The 17,743-nt window shown below is 43.8% G+C and overlaps 1 protein-coding gene across 1 annotated transcript; it reads left to right on the forward strand.

Annotated features, from left to right (window-relative positions):
- The first annotated feature begins 17 nt into the window (after positions 1-17).
- On the forward strand, positions 18-15,095 carry DCAF10 (DDB1 and CUL4 associated factor 10). Its single transcript, XM_033008211.2, has 7 exons — positions 18-706; positions 4,386-4,499; positions 6,162-6,359; positions 6,797-6,999; positions 9,060-9,170; positions 10,470-10,615; positions 13,496-15,095. Exons 1-7 carry the CDS (start codon positions 18-20, stop codon positions 13,862-13,864), a joined length of 1,830 nt encoding a protein of 609 aa, XP_032864102.2. The 3' UTR covers positions 13,865-15,095.
- The last annotated feature ends 2,648 nt before the right edge of the window (positions 15,096-17,743 follow it).

Below are 17,743 nucleotides of genomic sequence, written 5' to 3' on the forward strand. Positions count from 1 at the left end.
GACGGGTTAAAGGGCTGATGGCGGCCACGAGGGGTGGCGGGGCCGCCCTCCTCCCCACGGTTTGGCACCCCGGCGGAGCTTGCCGGCTCCCGCGGCGCTGCGCTGCTGTCGGCGGCGGGGCGAGCGCAGCCTCGGTCGCGGCGCTGCTGTCGCGACGTTTGCCGCTCTGCCTTGCGGCCCCGCGCTCTCCCGTACCCCACCGTCGCGGCCGGCGGGACCCCAGGGGGTCGCGGCTCCCCGCGCCGGGGGAGCGGGGCGGGGCGGCCCGACCGGGCGGGGCGGCCCGACCGGGGGGTGCGATCACGTGCCTCGGTCCGGCCGCCGCGGGCGGGGACGCGCAGGCGCGGTGCGCAGGGCAGGCGGAGGCGCGGCCTGGCGGTGCCCACGCCCGGCGCGCTGAGAGCGCCAAGGCGGAGGAGGGATCCCCCGGGGCGGGCGCTGGCTTCGCGGCTCCCGGTCCCGGTCCCGGTTCGCCGGCCGGCATGGAGCCGTCACTGCCTCCCGCCTGCTCGCGGGCCGCGCCGGGGAGCGGCCTGTTCGGGTGGCTGCGCGGGCGCTGCCTGGGCCGCAGCGCCGCCGTGGACCCGGCGCGGGACACTTTCCGCGCCATGACTGGGCTGTACGGCTCCATCCAGCCCGCCGACTCCATGTACCTCAGCACCCGCACGCACGGCGCCGTCTTCAACCTCGAGTACTCGCCCGACGGGTAGGGGCTGCGCGGGGACGCCCGGTGCCCCGCGGGCTGCCTCGGGGGGGCGGGAGGGGAGCCCGCGGGGCCGGCGCCGGGACGGCGGCCCGCTGCTGCCCGCTGCGACGCGCCTGGCTCGGCCGTGGGCCGCAGGAGCCGGGTCGCCCGGGTGCCAGAAAAGGCTGGTGGCTCGCCGCCCTCCGCTCGGGGCACCCCCGTAGTACCGGTGCGGCTCGGCTGCAGGAGCGGCGGGGACAGGGCTGGGCGCCGCGGGCCCAGCCGCCAGGCTGCGGCGCGGGGCGAGCCCTCCGGCGGGGCTCCGGCTCCCGCTCCCGTCCGCTGCCTCGTGGTCAGCGGGCGCGCGTAGCGCAGGAGAGCGGTCCAGGAGCGGGGTGCCCTGCCCGGGCCGCGCTTCCCGCTTCCCGGCCGCGCTCTCGGCACCGCTGCGGCTCTTCCCGCCGCAGAAGGGGGGACGATGAACCGAGGAGCGGGATTGGGAACGCGGTGGGGGGACCGTTCCTTAAACTAGCAGTTCGCATCGGGTGTCCTCAGAGAGACTAAATTGCTGTTTGGAACGCGATGCATACTCATTGTGGGTTCTGTGAATTTTGCAGGGCTGCACTACCCAATGAGTTTAGAGGTGTCCTGCAGTACCCCTGTGTAACAGCGTAGAAAAAAAGCAAGTGGCAGTTGGAGTCGTTTAGAATTAAAGAAATTCTGGCACACCAGCTTAAAGCAGAACGAATTCAATTCAGAGATGTCTGCATATTTGTATATTACAGCATGCCTGTAGGTGTGGTTTTCTTGGCAGAAAGACTGTTTAACTTAGGGTAGTCTCAGCAGTGTTTTCAGTTTGCATAGTCAGAATTTAAATCTCTGTTACACTTGATAGCTAGTTAGCTTTTCTGTTTCCAGTGAGTCTTCATCAGAACAGAGTTCGGGTTTCTGTGAACTAATGATTTTGCCATGTTTGTGCTGTAGAACCAAGTTGCAACTCTTGATTTGTTCCTCCATTTTTTGAAGAGAACAGAGTTAAGATCCAGAAACTATCAAAACCATTCTCAGGTGACTGTAGCTGGAAAGCAGTTCCTTCCGTAGGAAATTCTGGGTGTAGGTTAGGACTTTGGCACTGTACCTCAGTTGCCCTAATACCAAATTAAACAGCCCAAGCCTTGCTCACTTCTGTGTGATTCTCTGCTGGTTAGGCTTAGCTTCGAGCAGTCACAGACCTGCCCTAACCCACACAGGCCAAGCCCATCCTGTGCAGTGGAGTCTTCTGGTCCCTCTGTAGCCACCCTCAAGGGAACTGACTGTGGTTAGTGGTGCTGGGTCCTGTTCCTTGCCCCCTCTGTCCGCTTCCGGCTCCTCAAAGTGCTGTTCTGGGGCCGCAGCAGGGATCTCGCCTTTGAGCAGAGTGTGTGCTGCAGTTTGGGTCTGGCCTGCCTGTGGGGAACCGCTCCCCAAGGGCTTCCTTTGTGGACTGAGGGTCACGGGGATGGGCTGTCCTCTTGTCGTAACACTGCTGTACTGGTCGGAGTCGTTGCAGTGCTGGGGAAACTTCCGAGCTTTCCAGGAGGTCAGCTTCACAATTATCAGGCCAAACTTCACTGTCATGTCATTGCACTGTCAGACCTTTTCAACATACGTGAACGCAGTAAATATCAATATCCTGGGAGAGTCTGGTGCAAAGATAGACAGCCTGTCCAAGATGTGGACAGTTGATGTTTTCTGTGCCTGTTGGGACCCCTGTGAACTCTCCACAGAGATCTCTCTGGTTTCATTCACAAATAATGTGTATTCTGGGCAATGTCTTTGATTATTTTTTTTTTCTTCAAGAAAAGCTGTAAGTGGATACACAGAGGTCTTCATGTAGGGCAGCAAAAGTTCTTTTTTTAAAGGGGTTAAAATACTTGAAATTGCAGTTCTTGGAATTTGTTTGGTTTTGGCAAGCAAATTAGGTAATACAGTAAGATACTAAATCTTGCTTCAGACTTTTCGGTGTCCTAAGCTTAGTAATGGTAGCCTGTTTTAGTGTCTGCTGTGAAATTAATCTCAAAAAATATGGATAATAATTAGCTATGTTCCCAGCCTGAGTCTCTGCTCATGCCCAATTTAGGCTGGTGCCAGTGCCTTGCTATTGCTACCTTTGACCATTGCTTCCATAACAGCAATACTCCATTTAGAAAATAACACCTTTTGTCACAGAATCCTTTTCTTTGTAGTTAATAGCATGTCATGTCTGATAGCAGTTCCGTGACTTTGTGCTATATTGAAAAATAAAACTTTAAAATCTAAACTTTGTAAGGTTTTATTGAAAAAAAGACTCAGGTGCAGAAAGGCTAGATAGTTTAAATAAACCTTTGATTCGGTCTTACTTCTGTCTTTAGCATTTACTGGCTGTTCTGATGTGGAAAAATGCAGGCAGTCAGCAGAGCTGCTTTAGTAGTCAGATTATTGGGGGAGGGTGCTATCATTTAGAGTTTGGTTTAAAATTCTGATCCTGAATACGCAGTCTGAGTGTCATCTTTATACTGCTTTTGAGTGGATGCCAAACTAAGTAGCCATTGAAGTCAGTGTTATGGAAGATGAGAAAGTGGTATGTGTACCTTTACCCTGAAGAGGTTGGTGGTTGCGTTTCAGCACTGTCTGCCTGTTACGAAGTGGTGGTGTAGCAGGGGTAGCATCTATAAAAGTCTTAGGGGAATATTGTCGTAGTTGATAAGGGAGGGAGTTTGGAGGCATTGTTACCATATGTTGTCCTCCTGAATGAGGAGGGTTAGTGCAGTGACCGAGCAAAAGTTAACCAAAGGTATCTCACCGGTAGTTGTTTCACACGTATGAGCAGTCTGCGCTTCCTTTCTCAGTACAGCCTGTCAGACCCTTGTGTTTTACAGAGCTTTTCAGCTGGTCATCTGACACCCTGAACGGCAAGCAACAGTGTCTTGGAACCCCTCAAAGAGTGTTGCCAATGAATGGACAGAGGGATACCATGACCTGGGCACAGTCATATGGGAAATCTGCAGTAGAATTTCGTAATAGATGCCATTCCACTTACTCTTGGGTGCTGTTGTCTTTTTTTTTTTTCCCCCTCTTTCCTGTGAAATTAAACAAATATTTTCATGTGAACAAAGCAGCAGGCTTCATGCCAGAGCTTGTTTCTTCTTTTTTCCCAGATGGGAACCACTGAGTTCATGTACCACACTTCAGTGATGGGACAGATCACCCGCAAGTAACTTCTAAAAAAACCCACTGATGTAAATACACTTAATGATGTGATATAAATAATGCCATCGCTGAATCTGTGATGTATCTAGGCATTATAAAGCAACTACCTTGCATGTTAAAAAAAAAAAAAGAGATCACATAGTCTGTCCAGTGAATGCACCAGCTGTGCATGCATTGTGCCACCAGCCAGGCAGGAGAAGAGTTGTTCTCTCAAAAAGGAGTTAGAGAAGTTAGCTTCTCCAGAATAAAACAACATGCTATTTTCTTCGACATGTTCTGTGTATTTGGTGCTTCAGCACAGGCATCTGCAAGAAGGCAATAAAAAAAATCAACACTGCTTCATATTCTATGCAATGCAAACAGAAAGCCAAGCTAAGTAATGAGGATAGGCAATGCAGGTTAGCTGGATGCACTCAGGTGTCATTTCTTCTACTGAATACAAATGTTTCTGCTTTACTGTGCTCCCCTGCAGATCAGTGTTGACTGTTGCTTGTGAACAGACTGAAGTTCTGCTTTTTGACCCAATATCTTCAAGACACATCCAAACTCTCTCTGAAGCTCATGAAGACTGTGTAAATAATATCAGGTAGGTCAGAAGGAATATCTTGTCCATTGCTTTTTGATGGAGACTGTTGGGACTGTCCAGATGGTACAAAACCTTCCTGGATGCAGGAGGTCTGCGTGGCTCCTCCTGGCTCCACAGCTGCAGCAAGCATTGCACCTGGGACACTGTGGAGCTGGACAGGCTCCAAAGCAAAAGATAGGCAAAGGAAAAGTAAGGATCTAGGGAAACTTGAAAACAGTCACAATGTTCAGATTGAAATCCAGTATACATGTTTCCAAGATAGCAATATTGTGTGTAGTGTAAGCCGTGTGGTTAGTAAAGCAAACCATACATTGAACAGTTTATCCGCTGGATTAAATCTTATCAGAAAAGCACCGTTTTATGTCCTGTGTAAAACCATTGGGCCAGCGTTTCAGTGTCCTTGGTGCAAACATGTGGTACACCTTAGGTGTCTGTGCAGAGCTGTGGCCATTCACTGAGTGGCAAGAGGTCTGGTTGGAAAGGGCTTCCGGGGATCCATGATCTGTGACAGCCTTCTTCTGGCAAGAGCAGGGCTTTGGGATGACACAACAGCACCTTGGTAAGCCTGATGCTAAGCTTTTCCAGCACGGGCAGTTCCAGCACTGCCTGTGTTGGGCTGGCTAGGCAGGGAAGTTCTGAAAGCAGGTCCCCATTGATCAACTCCTGTCTCAGGCTTTGTGACAAGTGCTGTGTTCTGCCTGTGCCAGTGGGGTCAAGATCCGGTGAAAGCTTTCAGGAGGGACTGACGACACTGGATGCCAGGCAACCATGAGTGGTACAGAGCCACGTCAGGTCTCGCAGAGTGGTTCAGGCATTGGCTAAAGGCAGCTGGGACACAAAGTGTTTCAGTTAAGCTGGCGGGATGTGCATGGTACAGAGCAGCTAGGTTTAAAACCAGTAGGGGGCTTCCAGTAGGAATAACAAAACATGATCTTTATTTCAGAAACCTCCTTTGAGTGACGAGAGCATATGTCTGTGGTTGGGAAGAGAGAAAAAATTACAGGAGAAGAACGAGGGTCAATATGTGGGTGGAAATAAAGAGAGTAAAGAAGAGCATGTGTTTAATTAGTTACGAGCTGGTAGGACCTTGTGTGGTCTAAAGCGAAGATGGAATTGCTGTGCCTTCTGGTGCTGCCTTTCCATAGTAGTGAAAGGATCTGGCAAAAATGGGGAAGATGAAAGGCAGAAATTACAAACAACATGGGCTAGCAGACCTCTGTTGCAGGGACTGCCAAGCCAGTCAGTGCGAATATCTTGCCAGTGGCTTAAAAGCTGACCAGTCCTAGGGTGTTTGTCTTATAAAGACTTGGTAAGTTTAAAGATGAGTATTGTCCAGATGGGTAAGTGATTTAGTTACCACAGGGATTCTGTGAGCATTTGTTCCACTGGTGGTTTGGTAGTTGTGTGATCTTTACATGATTCATTAAAAAAAAAAAAAAGACAACAAAAACCCCTTCTGTTACACTTCTGAAGGTTTACTGGTTCACTACTACAGACGTACTGCTGGTTCATATCCCAACAGTACTGTTTTTTAATGGAACTGTTTTATTGGCAAATATTTTGCTTTATGTTAACTTTTTTGTGTTAGCTTAAATTCCTGATTAAGAATATTTAAATTAGAAAAGGCACTAAGCAGCCATAGTATTTTTCTCCCATTTTCAGGTTTCTAGATAATCGACTGTTTGCAACTTGTTCTGATGACACTACAATAGCACTTTGGGATCTGAGAAAGCTGAACACAAAAGTGTGCACTTTACATGGTCACACCAGCTGGGTTAAGAATATTGAGTATGATACTAATACGAGATTACTAGTAACATCAGGGTTTGATGGAAATGTGATCATCTGGGACACAAACAGGTATGTGGCTGTGTTTATGCTGTTGTGTCTCTAGAACACACAAGAATAGGTTCTTCTGTACAGGACGGAAAACATACTTCCTTGAATGGTGCTATAATGCGTTCTTAAATACTGTGATTAGTTAATAGTCCTTATCAAGAACTTGCATCACCTTTATATGGTAATAGTCCAGTAGCTAAAAAGAGACCTTTTCTTGCTGATGTGCCAAATTGTAGTTCTTTTTGAAAAAGTTCTGTCTCCACTCTTGTGGTAGTATGAAAATGTGACTTATGCCTTTTCATTAAGATCTGATTTAAGTAGGATAAAGACAGTACTCAAAGTTTTAATATGAACAAGGATTCTTAACACATCTTGGACTCTTGGACATAATTAGGGACTTGAGTTGAAGCTAATTGCAGCTATTTATTCTTTTTTTTTTTTTTTTTTTTGCTGTCCAGGTGCACAGAAGATGGATGTCCCCACAAGAAGTTTTTTCACACCCGTTTTCTTATGAGAATGAGGCTGACACCAGATTGTTCCAAAATGTTGATCTCAACCTCCTCTGGATATCTTCTGATTTTGCATGACCTTGACCTAAACAAATCTTTAGAGGTTGGCAGCTACCCAATTTTAAGAGCTAGGAGGACTACAGCAAGTTCAGGTGAGTGCTTGTGGGAAAGTGTATGTTAGCTTCTGTGTTAAGAGATGTTTTATGGGATACTGAGCTAGCAAAAGAAGGTGGAGATGGGGTCTGAAGGATTCAGCTGAGGAACTCTTTGGCATGGTAGCTGTTCTGTTGTTCAGGGATCACATCCATCTGTACCACTGAGTGGTATGTTCTGACTCGGGTGAAGTGTCTAGGGTGATTTTTGGTATCAAGACTTCAGCACTACAGGATATAATGGCTGTGCAATTTTGTCACCTTGAGCTGGCAGTCTCTAGCTTTATCAACTGTCCTTCGACCTGTAATAAAAGAAATGTAACCCAAGTTTAGTGGACTGACTGCATGTGAGATCCATCCACTACTGATGACTGTTGTGTAGTGGTGTAGTTGATCTTGACAGCAGACCTGGAAGAATCACATGCTCTGAAATGTCACTGCTTGCTTCTTCCTACTTTGCAGCAGTAACAGAGCAAGAACAGAAACTGCCATTTGGGGTGCTGAGATAGAAGGGGAGTGTCTGTCCCATCCCACTCTGTGACCTAGGGTGAGGTTGTTTCTAATTGTCTGTGCAGTACAAGGAGTGATGACAATCACCCAAAAAAGTTTCTTCAAATAGCAAGTTTTTACTTGAAATTTGACAGTGGCACAACGAATAGCGGCTAGACAAAAACTTGAATAACAGCCAGAATTTGCAAATATTATGAAAACAGTGGCTGAGGCAGAACTTACAGCATACACTGACAAACCATAAATACACCAACAAGTTGTACAACATGTAACATATACCAACAAGCCTTAAATCTTATAACATGTACCAAAAAGCCATATATACAGAAAATAGAGAGTGGGAGAGAAGAGGAGAAAGGGGGGTGGGGTGAAGGACAAGCAGGAGGGAGAGAATGAATGAATGAATAAATAAATCAGGGTCAGGGGAGAGAGAGAGAGAGAGATACTCCAGCAGTCCTGGTTCCAGTGGTGGTCCAGCTAGCCTAGAGGTCCAGTTCCAGAGGGGAGCCACATGGGGCTTCAATTTGCATCCTTTTAAAATCCCTTGCCCCTCCTCCAGGTGGGTACTTGGATTCATTAAGCTAATTATGGGTCATGCACATGTGAGAAACAAGCCCACGTATATATAAAAAAGTTTTATTGGGGACAAAGTCAGTGGAGCAAAGAATACAGCACTGGGCGAAATGGTGCGCCCTGGAGCCAAAAGGGGCTCCCTTTTATTGTATAAATGGTTACATATTCATCTACCCTAATACATATGCATCACTACTTCTAAGGATAGGGAGGGAATATTACAATTAGTTCCGAGAAATCATTAACATATCCCCCCACCCCAAATTCCTCCCGTTGCGCTTGCGCAGTGCTCCCTGGTGGTCGTGGGCAGGGGTCTGCAGGTGAAGGCCCGTAGTCTTCTTCACTGTGTTCGCCAGTTGACCCTTACTTCTGTGCAAACTCAGTCCTGTGGTCACGTACATCTTGTCCTTCAAGTCTGGTCTGGTCTGGTTTGTTGCTAATTTGCAGCTTCTTTATCCATGTTTCTTTGCACCTGCCACTACAAGGCCAAACCGTCTCCAATAAGATTATTTATGAGTTCCTTGTCCTACAGTTATTCCAACTATTCCTCAAAAGATCAGTGTTTGTTCTGCAGCACAATTGTTAAATGATTAAAACATCTTAAATTGATCTTAATAATTCTATTCCACAAATATATATTTTCTAATAATCTTAGTTTGTGGGTATCACTGTTAGAGTGGTCTGGGGAAGAGCTGATACCCTAGCTTCCAGTAGTGACAGAACATAAGAGGGAAGGAGGCAGCTTGCCTCTTATTCTCAGTAGAGTTTGTTGTGCTGCCAGTTTATTTGTATGAGGCACAATCAAGGCGGTACTTTTACACTATAATCTGAGCTTTGAAAAGTGTTTTCTTAACAAGATGCCTTGCCCTTACACTTACCCTTTACTTAACATTTCTAAGGAGGGTTACAGTGAGGGACATGCATGGTAAGTGGTCTGTGCTTAGCTGTTATGTTCACATGCCTGATGCTGTTTGCAGACATAACGTCATCAGGTTCGTCTGGTCCTCGAGCTGTTGGTTCACCATGTCACCAGAATGATTCAGGTCCACTGTCTGAGAAACAGATGTCACGCTCCTCCCAGCGAGAAGGTAGGAAAAGATTTTTAAAAACTAAAGAATAAATTGTGGACTTTGACTCATTGTACCCAGAAGAGGCCAGAATATAATAGTTAAAAACTGCAGGTTTTGTCTCTGATCTTTAAAACAATAGTGTTGCTATGACTTCTATCAAACCAATAAAATACTGCACACCGAAGTCTGGGGATCTAATTATTTTTTTCCAATAAATCTGACAACAGCAATAAGTTCTTTATTTTGTATTAGTATGTTATTGTTGGTAGGTAGAGGTGCTCCCTTTTCCTTGTGCTTTTTCCTCAAAGTTTGTGTGAATGACCTTTAGGGGGGGAAAAAACAACAACAAAAACAAACAAACAAAAAAAAAACCACCAAACAAAAAAACTAACCAAACAAACACAAAAAACCAACCAACCAACCAAACAAAACCCAACAAAACAACAAAAACCTCACAAAAAATAACAGAGCAGAACATAGATATGCTTCGTTTTTCCTTAATGATGGGAAGATATATCTGCAGTTTCTCCATGAGGAGTCAATAGCATGGAAAAAAATACGCAAACAGGCCTTAAATGTGAACAGAATGTTTTGTGAAGTTCTGATTACTAAGTCCTACCTAACTACAGAGCTATGAAAAATGATGATCCTGTGATTAGCAGGCTTCCTCTGAATCTAGGATAGACTTTCTCGGAGAGTCAGCTTGAACTTGGCAAATTGGTAAATACTTTGTGAATCACATGCAATTTAAAAGAACTATAATGTTAAATTTTAACTGCTCATGTTTGGGAGATCTTCAGAGATACTTATGAAAGGAGGAGGCTTATCTGGATGCCAGGGCATGATTTACCTGTGGAAAGCTTTCAAGGGCTGTGGGGGAGAAGAGAGGCAAGCTGCATGAAGCTGAGCAGACTTTGGAAAGAATTTGGAAAGGAAATCATACAAGTTTGAGAACCAGCAGTCCTTACAAAAAAACCCAAAACAATTCACTCTTTAAACTTTGTGTTAATGATAATGAAGAGCATGTGTGGTAAGTTAACTCTGACTTAGTTCACAATACGAGGTGATTTAATGCAGGTCTTGGAAGGCAAATTTCAAGAAATAAGCTATTTGAAATCGGGACTGAGCCCATTGCTCTTAGCTTCAGTTTTTCATATATCCTCTCTTTTGATTTATCCTTTCATAAAGGTGCAGTCTTTTGTAGCAGTCAGATGCAAGTGTCACATGTTTGACCTCCTTTTCAGCAGCAGACTGATGAGAGAGGTGAAGATCAATGTATAGACTTCATTGAGACTTACAGTTGACTTTCTGTTCTAGGTGGATCGCCTAGAAATAGTTTGGAGGTCTTAACACCAGAGGTTCCTGGAGAAAGAGATCGAGGCAATTGCATTACATCGCTACAGCTACATCCAAAAGGGTGGGCTACGCTTCTTCGGTGCTCAAGTAATACAGACGACCAGGAGGTAAAACAAATGTTTTTGGCTTTTTTTTTTTTTTTTTTATTATGTTGTGTAAGATGTTTTGATCATAAAACTATATTGAAATTTCCTTATTTTGGGGTAAATTTGCATTAAGTTAGTTATTTCTGCTTACAAATGCATTAGTTTTACACTAAGATTATGAAATAATTTTTTTTAATGACCTCATATGACTTTGTATCCCACATTCAGTACCCCTGTTGCCCAGATTTTTCACAGAATACATTTTCTAGTTTATCGCTCTTAGAAGTTTTCGAACAGTAGTTGTGCTGACAAATACATGCCTTAAAAATATGTACCTGCCAAAATACAGGAGGCATGAACTTGGAAAAGACAGAGAAATAGAGTTGTGTACTGGTGAACTTGGTTTAAGTTAGGCACAGAAGCTCCTCAAGTTCAAGAAGTTCCTCAGGTGCCCTTGGGATGTTTTTTACCTCCATTGGTGCTCCAAGGATGAAGTGCTCCTGCTGTGCTGATGAATGCTTTCCAGAGGCTACTCTTATACTGCTGTGAAAAAACCTCATGGCATATTTCTTTATCTACTTAAAACTGCCACACTATAGGTCTGAATGTGATGAACTCCAGTCATGTTTATGTAATGTCAGAGTGCCTTGGTCTCAACTCCCATATTGAAACACTGCATCTAAAATTTGAAGGGGTTATCAATGATCTTCCTGGCAGATCCCATTTCAAGCCTTTACTTGAAGTGCTAAGTCATAAGACCAGCTACAGCTCATCTTCAACTTGCAGATTTTGCTCCCCTAAATACTTTAAAGAAGCAATGGCAGATTGTAAGGCCGGTGTTGGATCATGTTTCCCCAGATTTTTGTTTGTGAAGTGCACATAATAGTTGCCACATTGCACTGGGACCCTGTTTTAAGACAAACAGGAAGTCTGTAATGCACTCAGAAATAATGAAAAAACTTTTGTGGACTGTATACAGAAATCAAGAGCCTGCAGGTTGTGTTTGGGAGCGCTGGCTTTTGAAGTAGTAACTTGCAGGCTAATACAAATTCACTTAAAGCCCAGCCAGAGCCTTCAGAACACCTGGATTCTACCAGATGGCCCTTTCACAAACACTTTTTTTTCCTAGGGTTATTTCACAACTAGTGCTGTGACAGTTGTGCAGACCACTCTGTTTGCAAGACACAGAGGCTTTAATTTATTTGTTTTCCAAAAGCACAAATAACTCTTTGAATACTTGACTAATAAGGAACAGTCCAGTTAATTTGATAGCTGATGTAAATTTGGGTTGATTTGGTTTTGGGTTTGTTTGGGGTGGTTTTGGTTTTGGGTTTTTTCATTTAATGGTGTCGTGGTTTGAGCCCACAGGACAACTGAGCACCATGCAGCCATTCGCTCACCCCTTCTCCTGCAGGAGCGGCAAGGAGAAAATAAAGGCTCAGGAATCAAGATAAGGAGGGGCTGGCAGGGTGTGTCACCCGTTATGGTCAGGGGCAAAAGACATACTCCTTAGGGGAAGCAAAAAAGATCACTTCAGTTCAAACACTAACAATGTTAACACTTAAAGTGGAACGTTGGTAAGTGTCTGTGTGGGCTCCAACACAGGCTTCAGGTCGGGCTCTGCTCCATCGGTGACCTCCATGGGTGGCAGGGGGGCAGCCCTGCTGTCTCCCCACGGGATGCAGGGGTCTCTGCTCTGGCACACCTCCCCCATGCCCTTCTCCCTCCTTCCCTTCACTGACTTGAGTGTTCACATAGATGTCTTCCTCCTAACTCCTCCTCCCAAGTCCCAGCCCCCTCCCAGGTTCCCCTTTTTAAATCTGATCTCTCAGAGGCGCAGCTACTGTCCCTGATGGGCTCAGCCCTGGCCAGAGGTGGGTCCAACTTGGAGCTGGGGGAGCTTCAAGAAGCTTCTCACAGGGGCCACTGCAGTAGCCTCCTCTCCTGCTATCAAAAACTGTGCCACAGAAAGCCAGCACAAATTCTTGAGGGTTTTTTCTGAAGAAAGCCACTTTTTGTAATGGTAGCCTCTTACAGATGTGTAGAGGACTGAATGGAAGCATAGCAGATTTCTTACAGATTTTAATGCTGATTCTGTAACTTTATAATCAAACTGCAATACAACACAGAATTCTTTGAAAATGTAAATATTACATTGAGTTGATACTGATGATTGACCTAGTTATACTTTCTATAGTTCTAGTGCTGGCCTTACTTTCTTCTATTAATATTCATTAGTATTGTTCCCTTTTTGTTTATTTCAGTAGGATACATGGAACAGAACTAAGAACACTTATTTTGTCTTCTGGCTGAAATTGAATCTTTCAACGCAATATAAACTTTGTCATAGAGCTGATTTTGCATTTAGTTTGAGATTAGATACTTACATTACACATTAAAATCCATGGCTGTCTCAAGTAACAAGCTGGCTATAGAGCTGTTCATAGCATTCTTTCAAAATCTATTTCCCTCTTGTTTAAAGATTCCTTTCCTTTTGAAGTTAAGGGCACAAAATGCCAACGGTCAGTTGTAAATTACGGTAGACTGAGTTCTACTTTATTGTAGATTTAATTTAAATGTTTACTAATTTAGAGCAGATGTCTGGCCAAAGGATTAGGCTTTGCTCTTTCCAGATAAAAAGTAGATTTAAAAGATATCTAGCATCCATTTAATTGAAAAAGCAGCTTTGACGCTAGACAGCTGTTTTGCTTAGACAGTTCAAAGTGGAGGAGATGCCAGGGAACCGTCCTGTTTTCAGTGTTTCATAGCAGGTGCTTATCAAAGAATAGATAAGCAATAGCATTGGTCATTCCTGTGTTACTTACCATGCAGCGGGAGGGAATGAATATTTGCAGTACTTTACTTTTCTTTCAATGTTTCTTTCTCTGCCTCTCCCTTTAGTGGACTTGTGTCTATGAATTCCAGGAAGGAACCCCTGTGCGCCCCGTCTCACCTCGTTGTTCCCTGCGGTTGACTCATTGCATTGAAGAAGCCAATGTGGGCCGGGGTTACATCAAAGAACTTTGTTTCAGTCCTGATGGCCGAATGATTTCCTCCCCGCATGGCTTTGGGATCCGCTTGTTGGGGTTTGATGCACACTGCAGTGAACTTGTTGACTGTTTGCCCAAAGAAGCCAGTCCCCTGAAAGAAATCCGTTCCCTCTACTCTCATAATGATGTGGTACTGACAACCAAGTTTTCTCCAACACACTGTCAGATTGCCTCGGGGTGCCTTAGTGGACGTGTTTCTCTGTATCAGCCAAAGTTCTAGGCACATCTTGCATCAACAGGACTTTCAGATGTCTGTGGCATTTACTTCAGTTCAGTTGAAGTGTGTTCTTTCTGAAATCTCTAAATCCAGATTAGGTCATAGGTACTGTGATCTCTGAACACAACAGTGGAACAAGTTTCCAGCCCAGCACTGTACACATTGTCATACTGCATCCACAAGTCTGCTTCCATGTGCTTTGTTTTCAGCCTTCCAAGCAGACCTCTGGTCCTGTGCCATCAAGTAATTGTTCTGGTTGGTTTGTATCATACTTGTTGATAATTTCCTTCAGTACAATTTGGAAGTGGGCTATTTGAAACGGCTGTAGAAAGGGCAAGGGTATCAGTTCAGCCAAAACTCGCCCAGGCTCCACAGGTACGACACCTCCTTATTCCAAATGAGCCGGACTTCCTCATGTACACTTCCTTGGCCTTTTGTGTTGCTGAAACTAGTATATGGTGATTATTAGATAATGAGCTCATTTTCTACATAACTAACATCGTTAGTTACTGTCACAAAGAAAAGAAATTTTTGTTTCCATTTGTATATTAATTTGGCTGTTTGTGATTGGCTAGAAAAATGAGCCAACTTTCTGTAATGTTTTGCTGCAGTTAAAACATTTGGTTTCCTGTGACTGCATATATTGTGTTTATTGCTAGAAGGAAGAGGTCTGGATGGAGATGTAGATGCCTTTTTTCCTCAGAGAATTTAGTAGGAAGAGACTGAGGCAGGAAAACAGGAGTTGAATGGGTGAAGACCCTGCCTTGCAGCTGCTGCTGACGAACTGTTTGGATGTTTCATACAACAGAGGTGTCCTTGGTTGGCCTCTCTTGGGGGCTTTGACTCCTCGGCCTCCAGGGTTTCTGTTGTAGGGAGCTTTCCACATCAGTAACATAAACCTTCATCCCATGTTTGAAATTTAACACTACAGAATTTTCTGCTGAAGTTAAGGCTATTTCCCACCTGACCGTTCTTCCACATCCTTGCCTGCACCATTGCTGTGAGAGGAATTTGTCTAGGATGTGTCCGTAGTATCACCAGATAAGCCTTTCTTCATGTGTACTGTCAGTTTGGGAACAGATTAAAAGCATGCCTGTCTACAGTAAGATCTATTTGGATTTAACCAAGCTTATCCTAAGATGTGAAAAATGTTAATGTTCAACATTAAATCACATGTTAAGTATGAATGCCAAGTTTCACCTCACAAGGTAATACAGCTAACTTTGTAACTGCAGAATGATTTTGGTCTCGTGTGTCCATAACCGTTCATAATATTCTTATCACTTACATGTCCTTTTTTTTTTTTTTTGTAGTATTTCACCAAGGTTTTGCTGACCAATCACAGATACAATTCAGCAGGAAACTTTATTTAAAAACAACTGTGATACTTTGATGTTCAGATTCACCAGCTCTGGCTTGGCATGTTTTTTAAAGGTTGATTCTTATAAAGCCTTTTGCAAAATATGCGCTTGGGGGAAGAAGATGACATCTGTGAAGATGAGTTACCTGGAAATACGTAAGCCTGATGACGCTGTAGTTTTGAATATGTGTAGGTAGAATACTCTGGGTGTTGGTGGAGAAGTCACTGAAACTTAAGGTTCCTCTACATTATGAGGAAAAAAATCTTAACATTCCTCTTTTGGAGAATTTCTTTACTAACACGGAGGCTTCAATATTGGGTGTTTGGTAATCTGAGGACTAGTTAATTACTCCTGCATTGGGTTTTCATCATCTCTAGCAACTGACTGCTGAAGGGCTACATTCAAGTAATTAAGTACACACAGCTGACAGACTTCCTGCTGTTCAGTGAAAGTTCTAAATTTATGTTCTCATAGGTTTTAACAGAATTATTTGATGGTGGTATCTCAGTAGAGTATCATCCCAGATGGAGGAGGAAGAATAGTTTTTTAAGGAAATATTAACTTAAAATGCACATAAATGTCCATAATCCTCTTACATAGCAGCTCACAGGTTGAAATGTTCCATAGCATATCTTCTGAGCAATTCACTTGTTGCTGAAACTATTGTCTTGAACTTGAAAGTAGACTGATGAAATTGTAAATGAAAAGAGATGCCCTGTTTTCTAAAACACTAACTCTTAAGTTCAAACACATACCTTTTGAATGCTTTTGGAACTATGTGGAAAGAACACAGTTCATAAAAAGGTATTTTTTCACTGTGTTAATTGGCCAAGCTATGAGAAATGGGGTCTAGTTAATGACTGAATGCATAAAAGATGCAATTGTACATGAGACCAGTTAGAAATGCATCACTTCATTGGCAACCAGCTTCCTTTGCATGTGTATAGTAGCCTGTGAACCTGAGACCACATCTGGGGCAGCTTGGATGTGTTAGTTTGTTAGAAACAACAAGGGGGGAATTCCCTTGTTGCCACTTAAAGCAATGGAAGTGGAGTGTGCAGAAAACTTGAGGACAGTTGTGGAATACAGTATTATGCAGAGGAGGAGCTAAACTACAAAGAGTTTTTAATTAGCCAAGTTGGGGGGGGGGGGGGGGAAAACAAAAACAAAAAAAAACCACCAAAGCAAATTAAAAAAACCCAAAGCAGTAGCAGTGTGTGGCAAAACTATTGGATACCGTGTTCTTGACATTAGTTCAGAAGAATTTCTAAGTTTCCTGTTCCTCAAGTATTCTGAAACAGAATGCAGTGTGACTGTACGAACACTTGCATTTCTCTGCACTTGCCTCCATTAAAAGTTGTGGCCTGTTACAAGCAAACAGGATCTCGCCCTATCCCTGCACTGGACCATGATGGCTTTTTCCCTAAGCACTCACTCCCCCCATGCCTTGGCTGCTGTTTTCTCATTTGATGTTTTACTAAGCAGCATTAAAGGGACTACAGGTAACATTTTGAAGAAATCTTACTGTTCTCATGGGCTTGAACGGTGTTCATTTCTGAGGTGAAGAAGCATCCATGAAATCAAAGCATTTCTTGGGTCTGTTTGTTTTTATAGCTGGTTTTGGTTTTTCCTCTCAAAAATTCCTTGAACTGGTAGATTGCTTGTGACTTAAATTCTTTCTATGCCTGTTAATATGCACTGAGTGTTACTTTTTTAATTCTACCTCATGATATGCTGTTTTTTTACATGAGTATTGTGCTGAAACATTGGACACTAACTTTTCTGCACAAAGAACTGTTACTCCAAAGTGACACATGTCACATCCAGATACTACTTGCAGTGCACAGCACCCGGAGTGGTGGGTTGACCAGCCCTGCCCAACTCTGGAAGCCAGAGCCACTGAGCAGGAGTGTAGGACTGATGCTAAAAGTTGGCCTGGTTAAGGGGTTTGAAGAGAACATTGATGCTTTCATAGTATGTCCAGCAGATGCAAATTAAGATGGATTTCTATCCATGTATGCTGTAGAAATGTTACTTAGTTCTTCTGATTACATTTGTAGTAAGTTTGATTTAGAGTAAGTAGGTAATCTTAGATTTTGATCGTTTGATTACTCATTTCAACAATACTTGGCAATTTTCAGTGAAAGTTCATCTTTTTTACCAATGAAGTTCATGTAACACATTGAAACACTAATGAAGTTTATAACTGATATGACTTGAAGTTGCATTGTGGTGGAAGGAGTGATTTTCAGTTGTCTTTCTAAATAATACTACCTTGCCTTATTGAATTAATGAAGTACTTTGTTGGTGAGCTTTGGATTATTTCTAGCTAGTCAAAAAAAAAGTTTGTCATATTGATATGTTTCAGAAGATGAATATTTAACCTTCCAGAACTACATAAAACTGTCTGAAACAAATAGAAGAAGAAATTTCAAATGGTAGATGAAAGACTGTACTAACAGCGAAGTATGGTAGTAGCTTATACCAGAGGTTTCTTTAAACTGGTTTACTTTTGACCACA

This window comes from Tyto alba, unplaced genomic scaffold (genome assembly GCF_018691265.1).
Source record: "Tyto alba isolate M040663 unplaced genomic scaffold, T.alba_DEE_v4.0 Super-Scaffold_13, whole genome shotgun sequence".
In the NCBI taxonomy this organism is placed as follows: domain Eukaryota; kingdom Metazoa; phylum Chordata; class Aves; order Strigiformes; family Tytonidae; genus Tyto; species Tyto alba.

Coding starts and splice junctions, on each gene's coding strand:
- DCAF10 (XM_033008211.2), top strand. CDS start 18: ATGGCGGCCACGAGGGGTGGCGGGGCCGCCCTCCTCCCCACGGTTTGG. Junction 707..4,385: donor CTCGAGTACTCGCCCGACGG/GTAGGGGCTGCG, acceptor GCTCCCCTGCAG/ATCAGTGTTGACTGTTGCTT. Junction 9,171..10,469: donor ACGCTCCTCCCAGCGAGAAG/GTAGGAAAAGAT, acceptor TTTCTGTTCTAG/GTGGATCGCCTAGAAATAGT.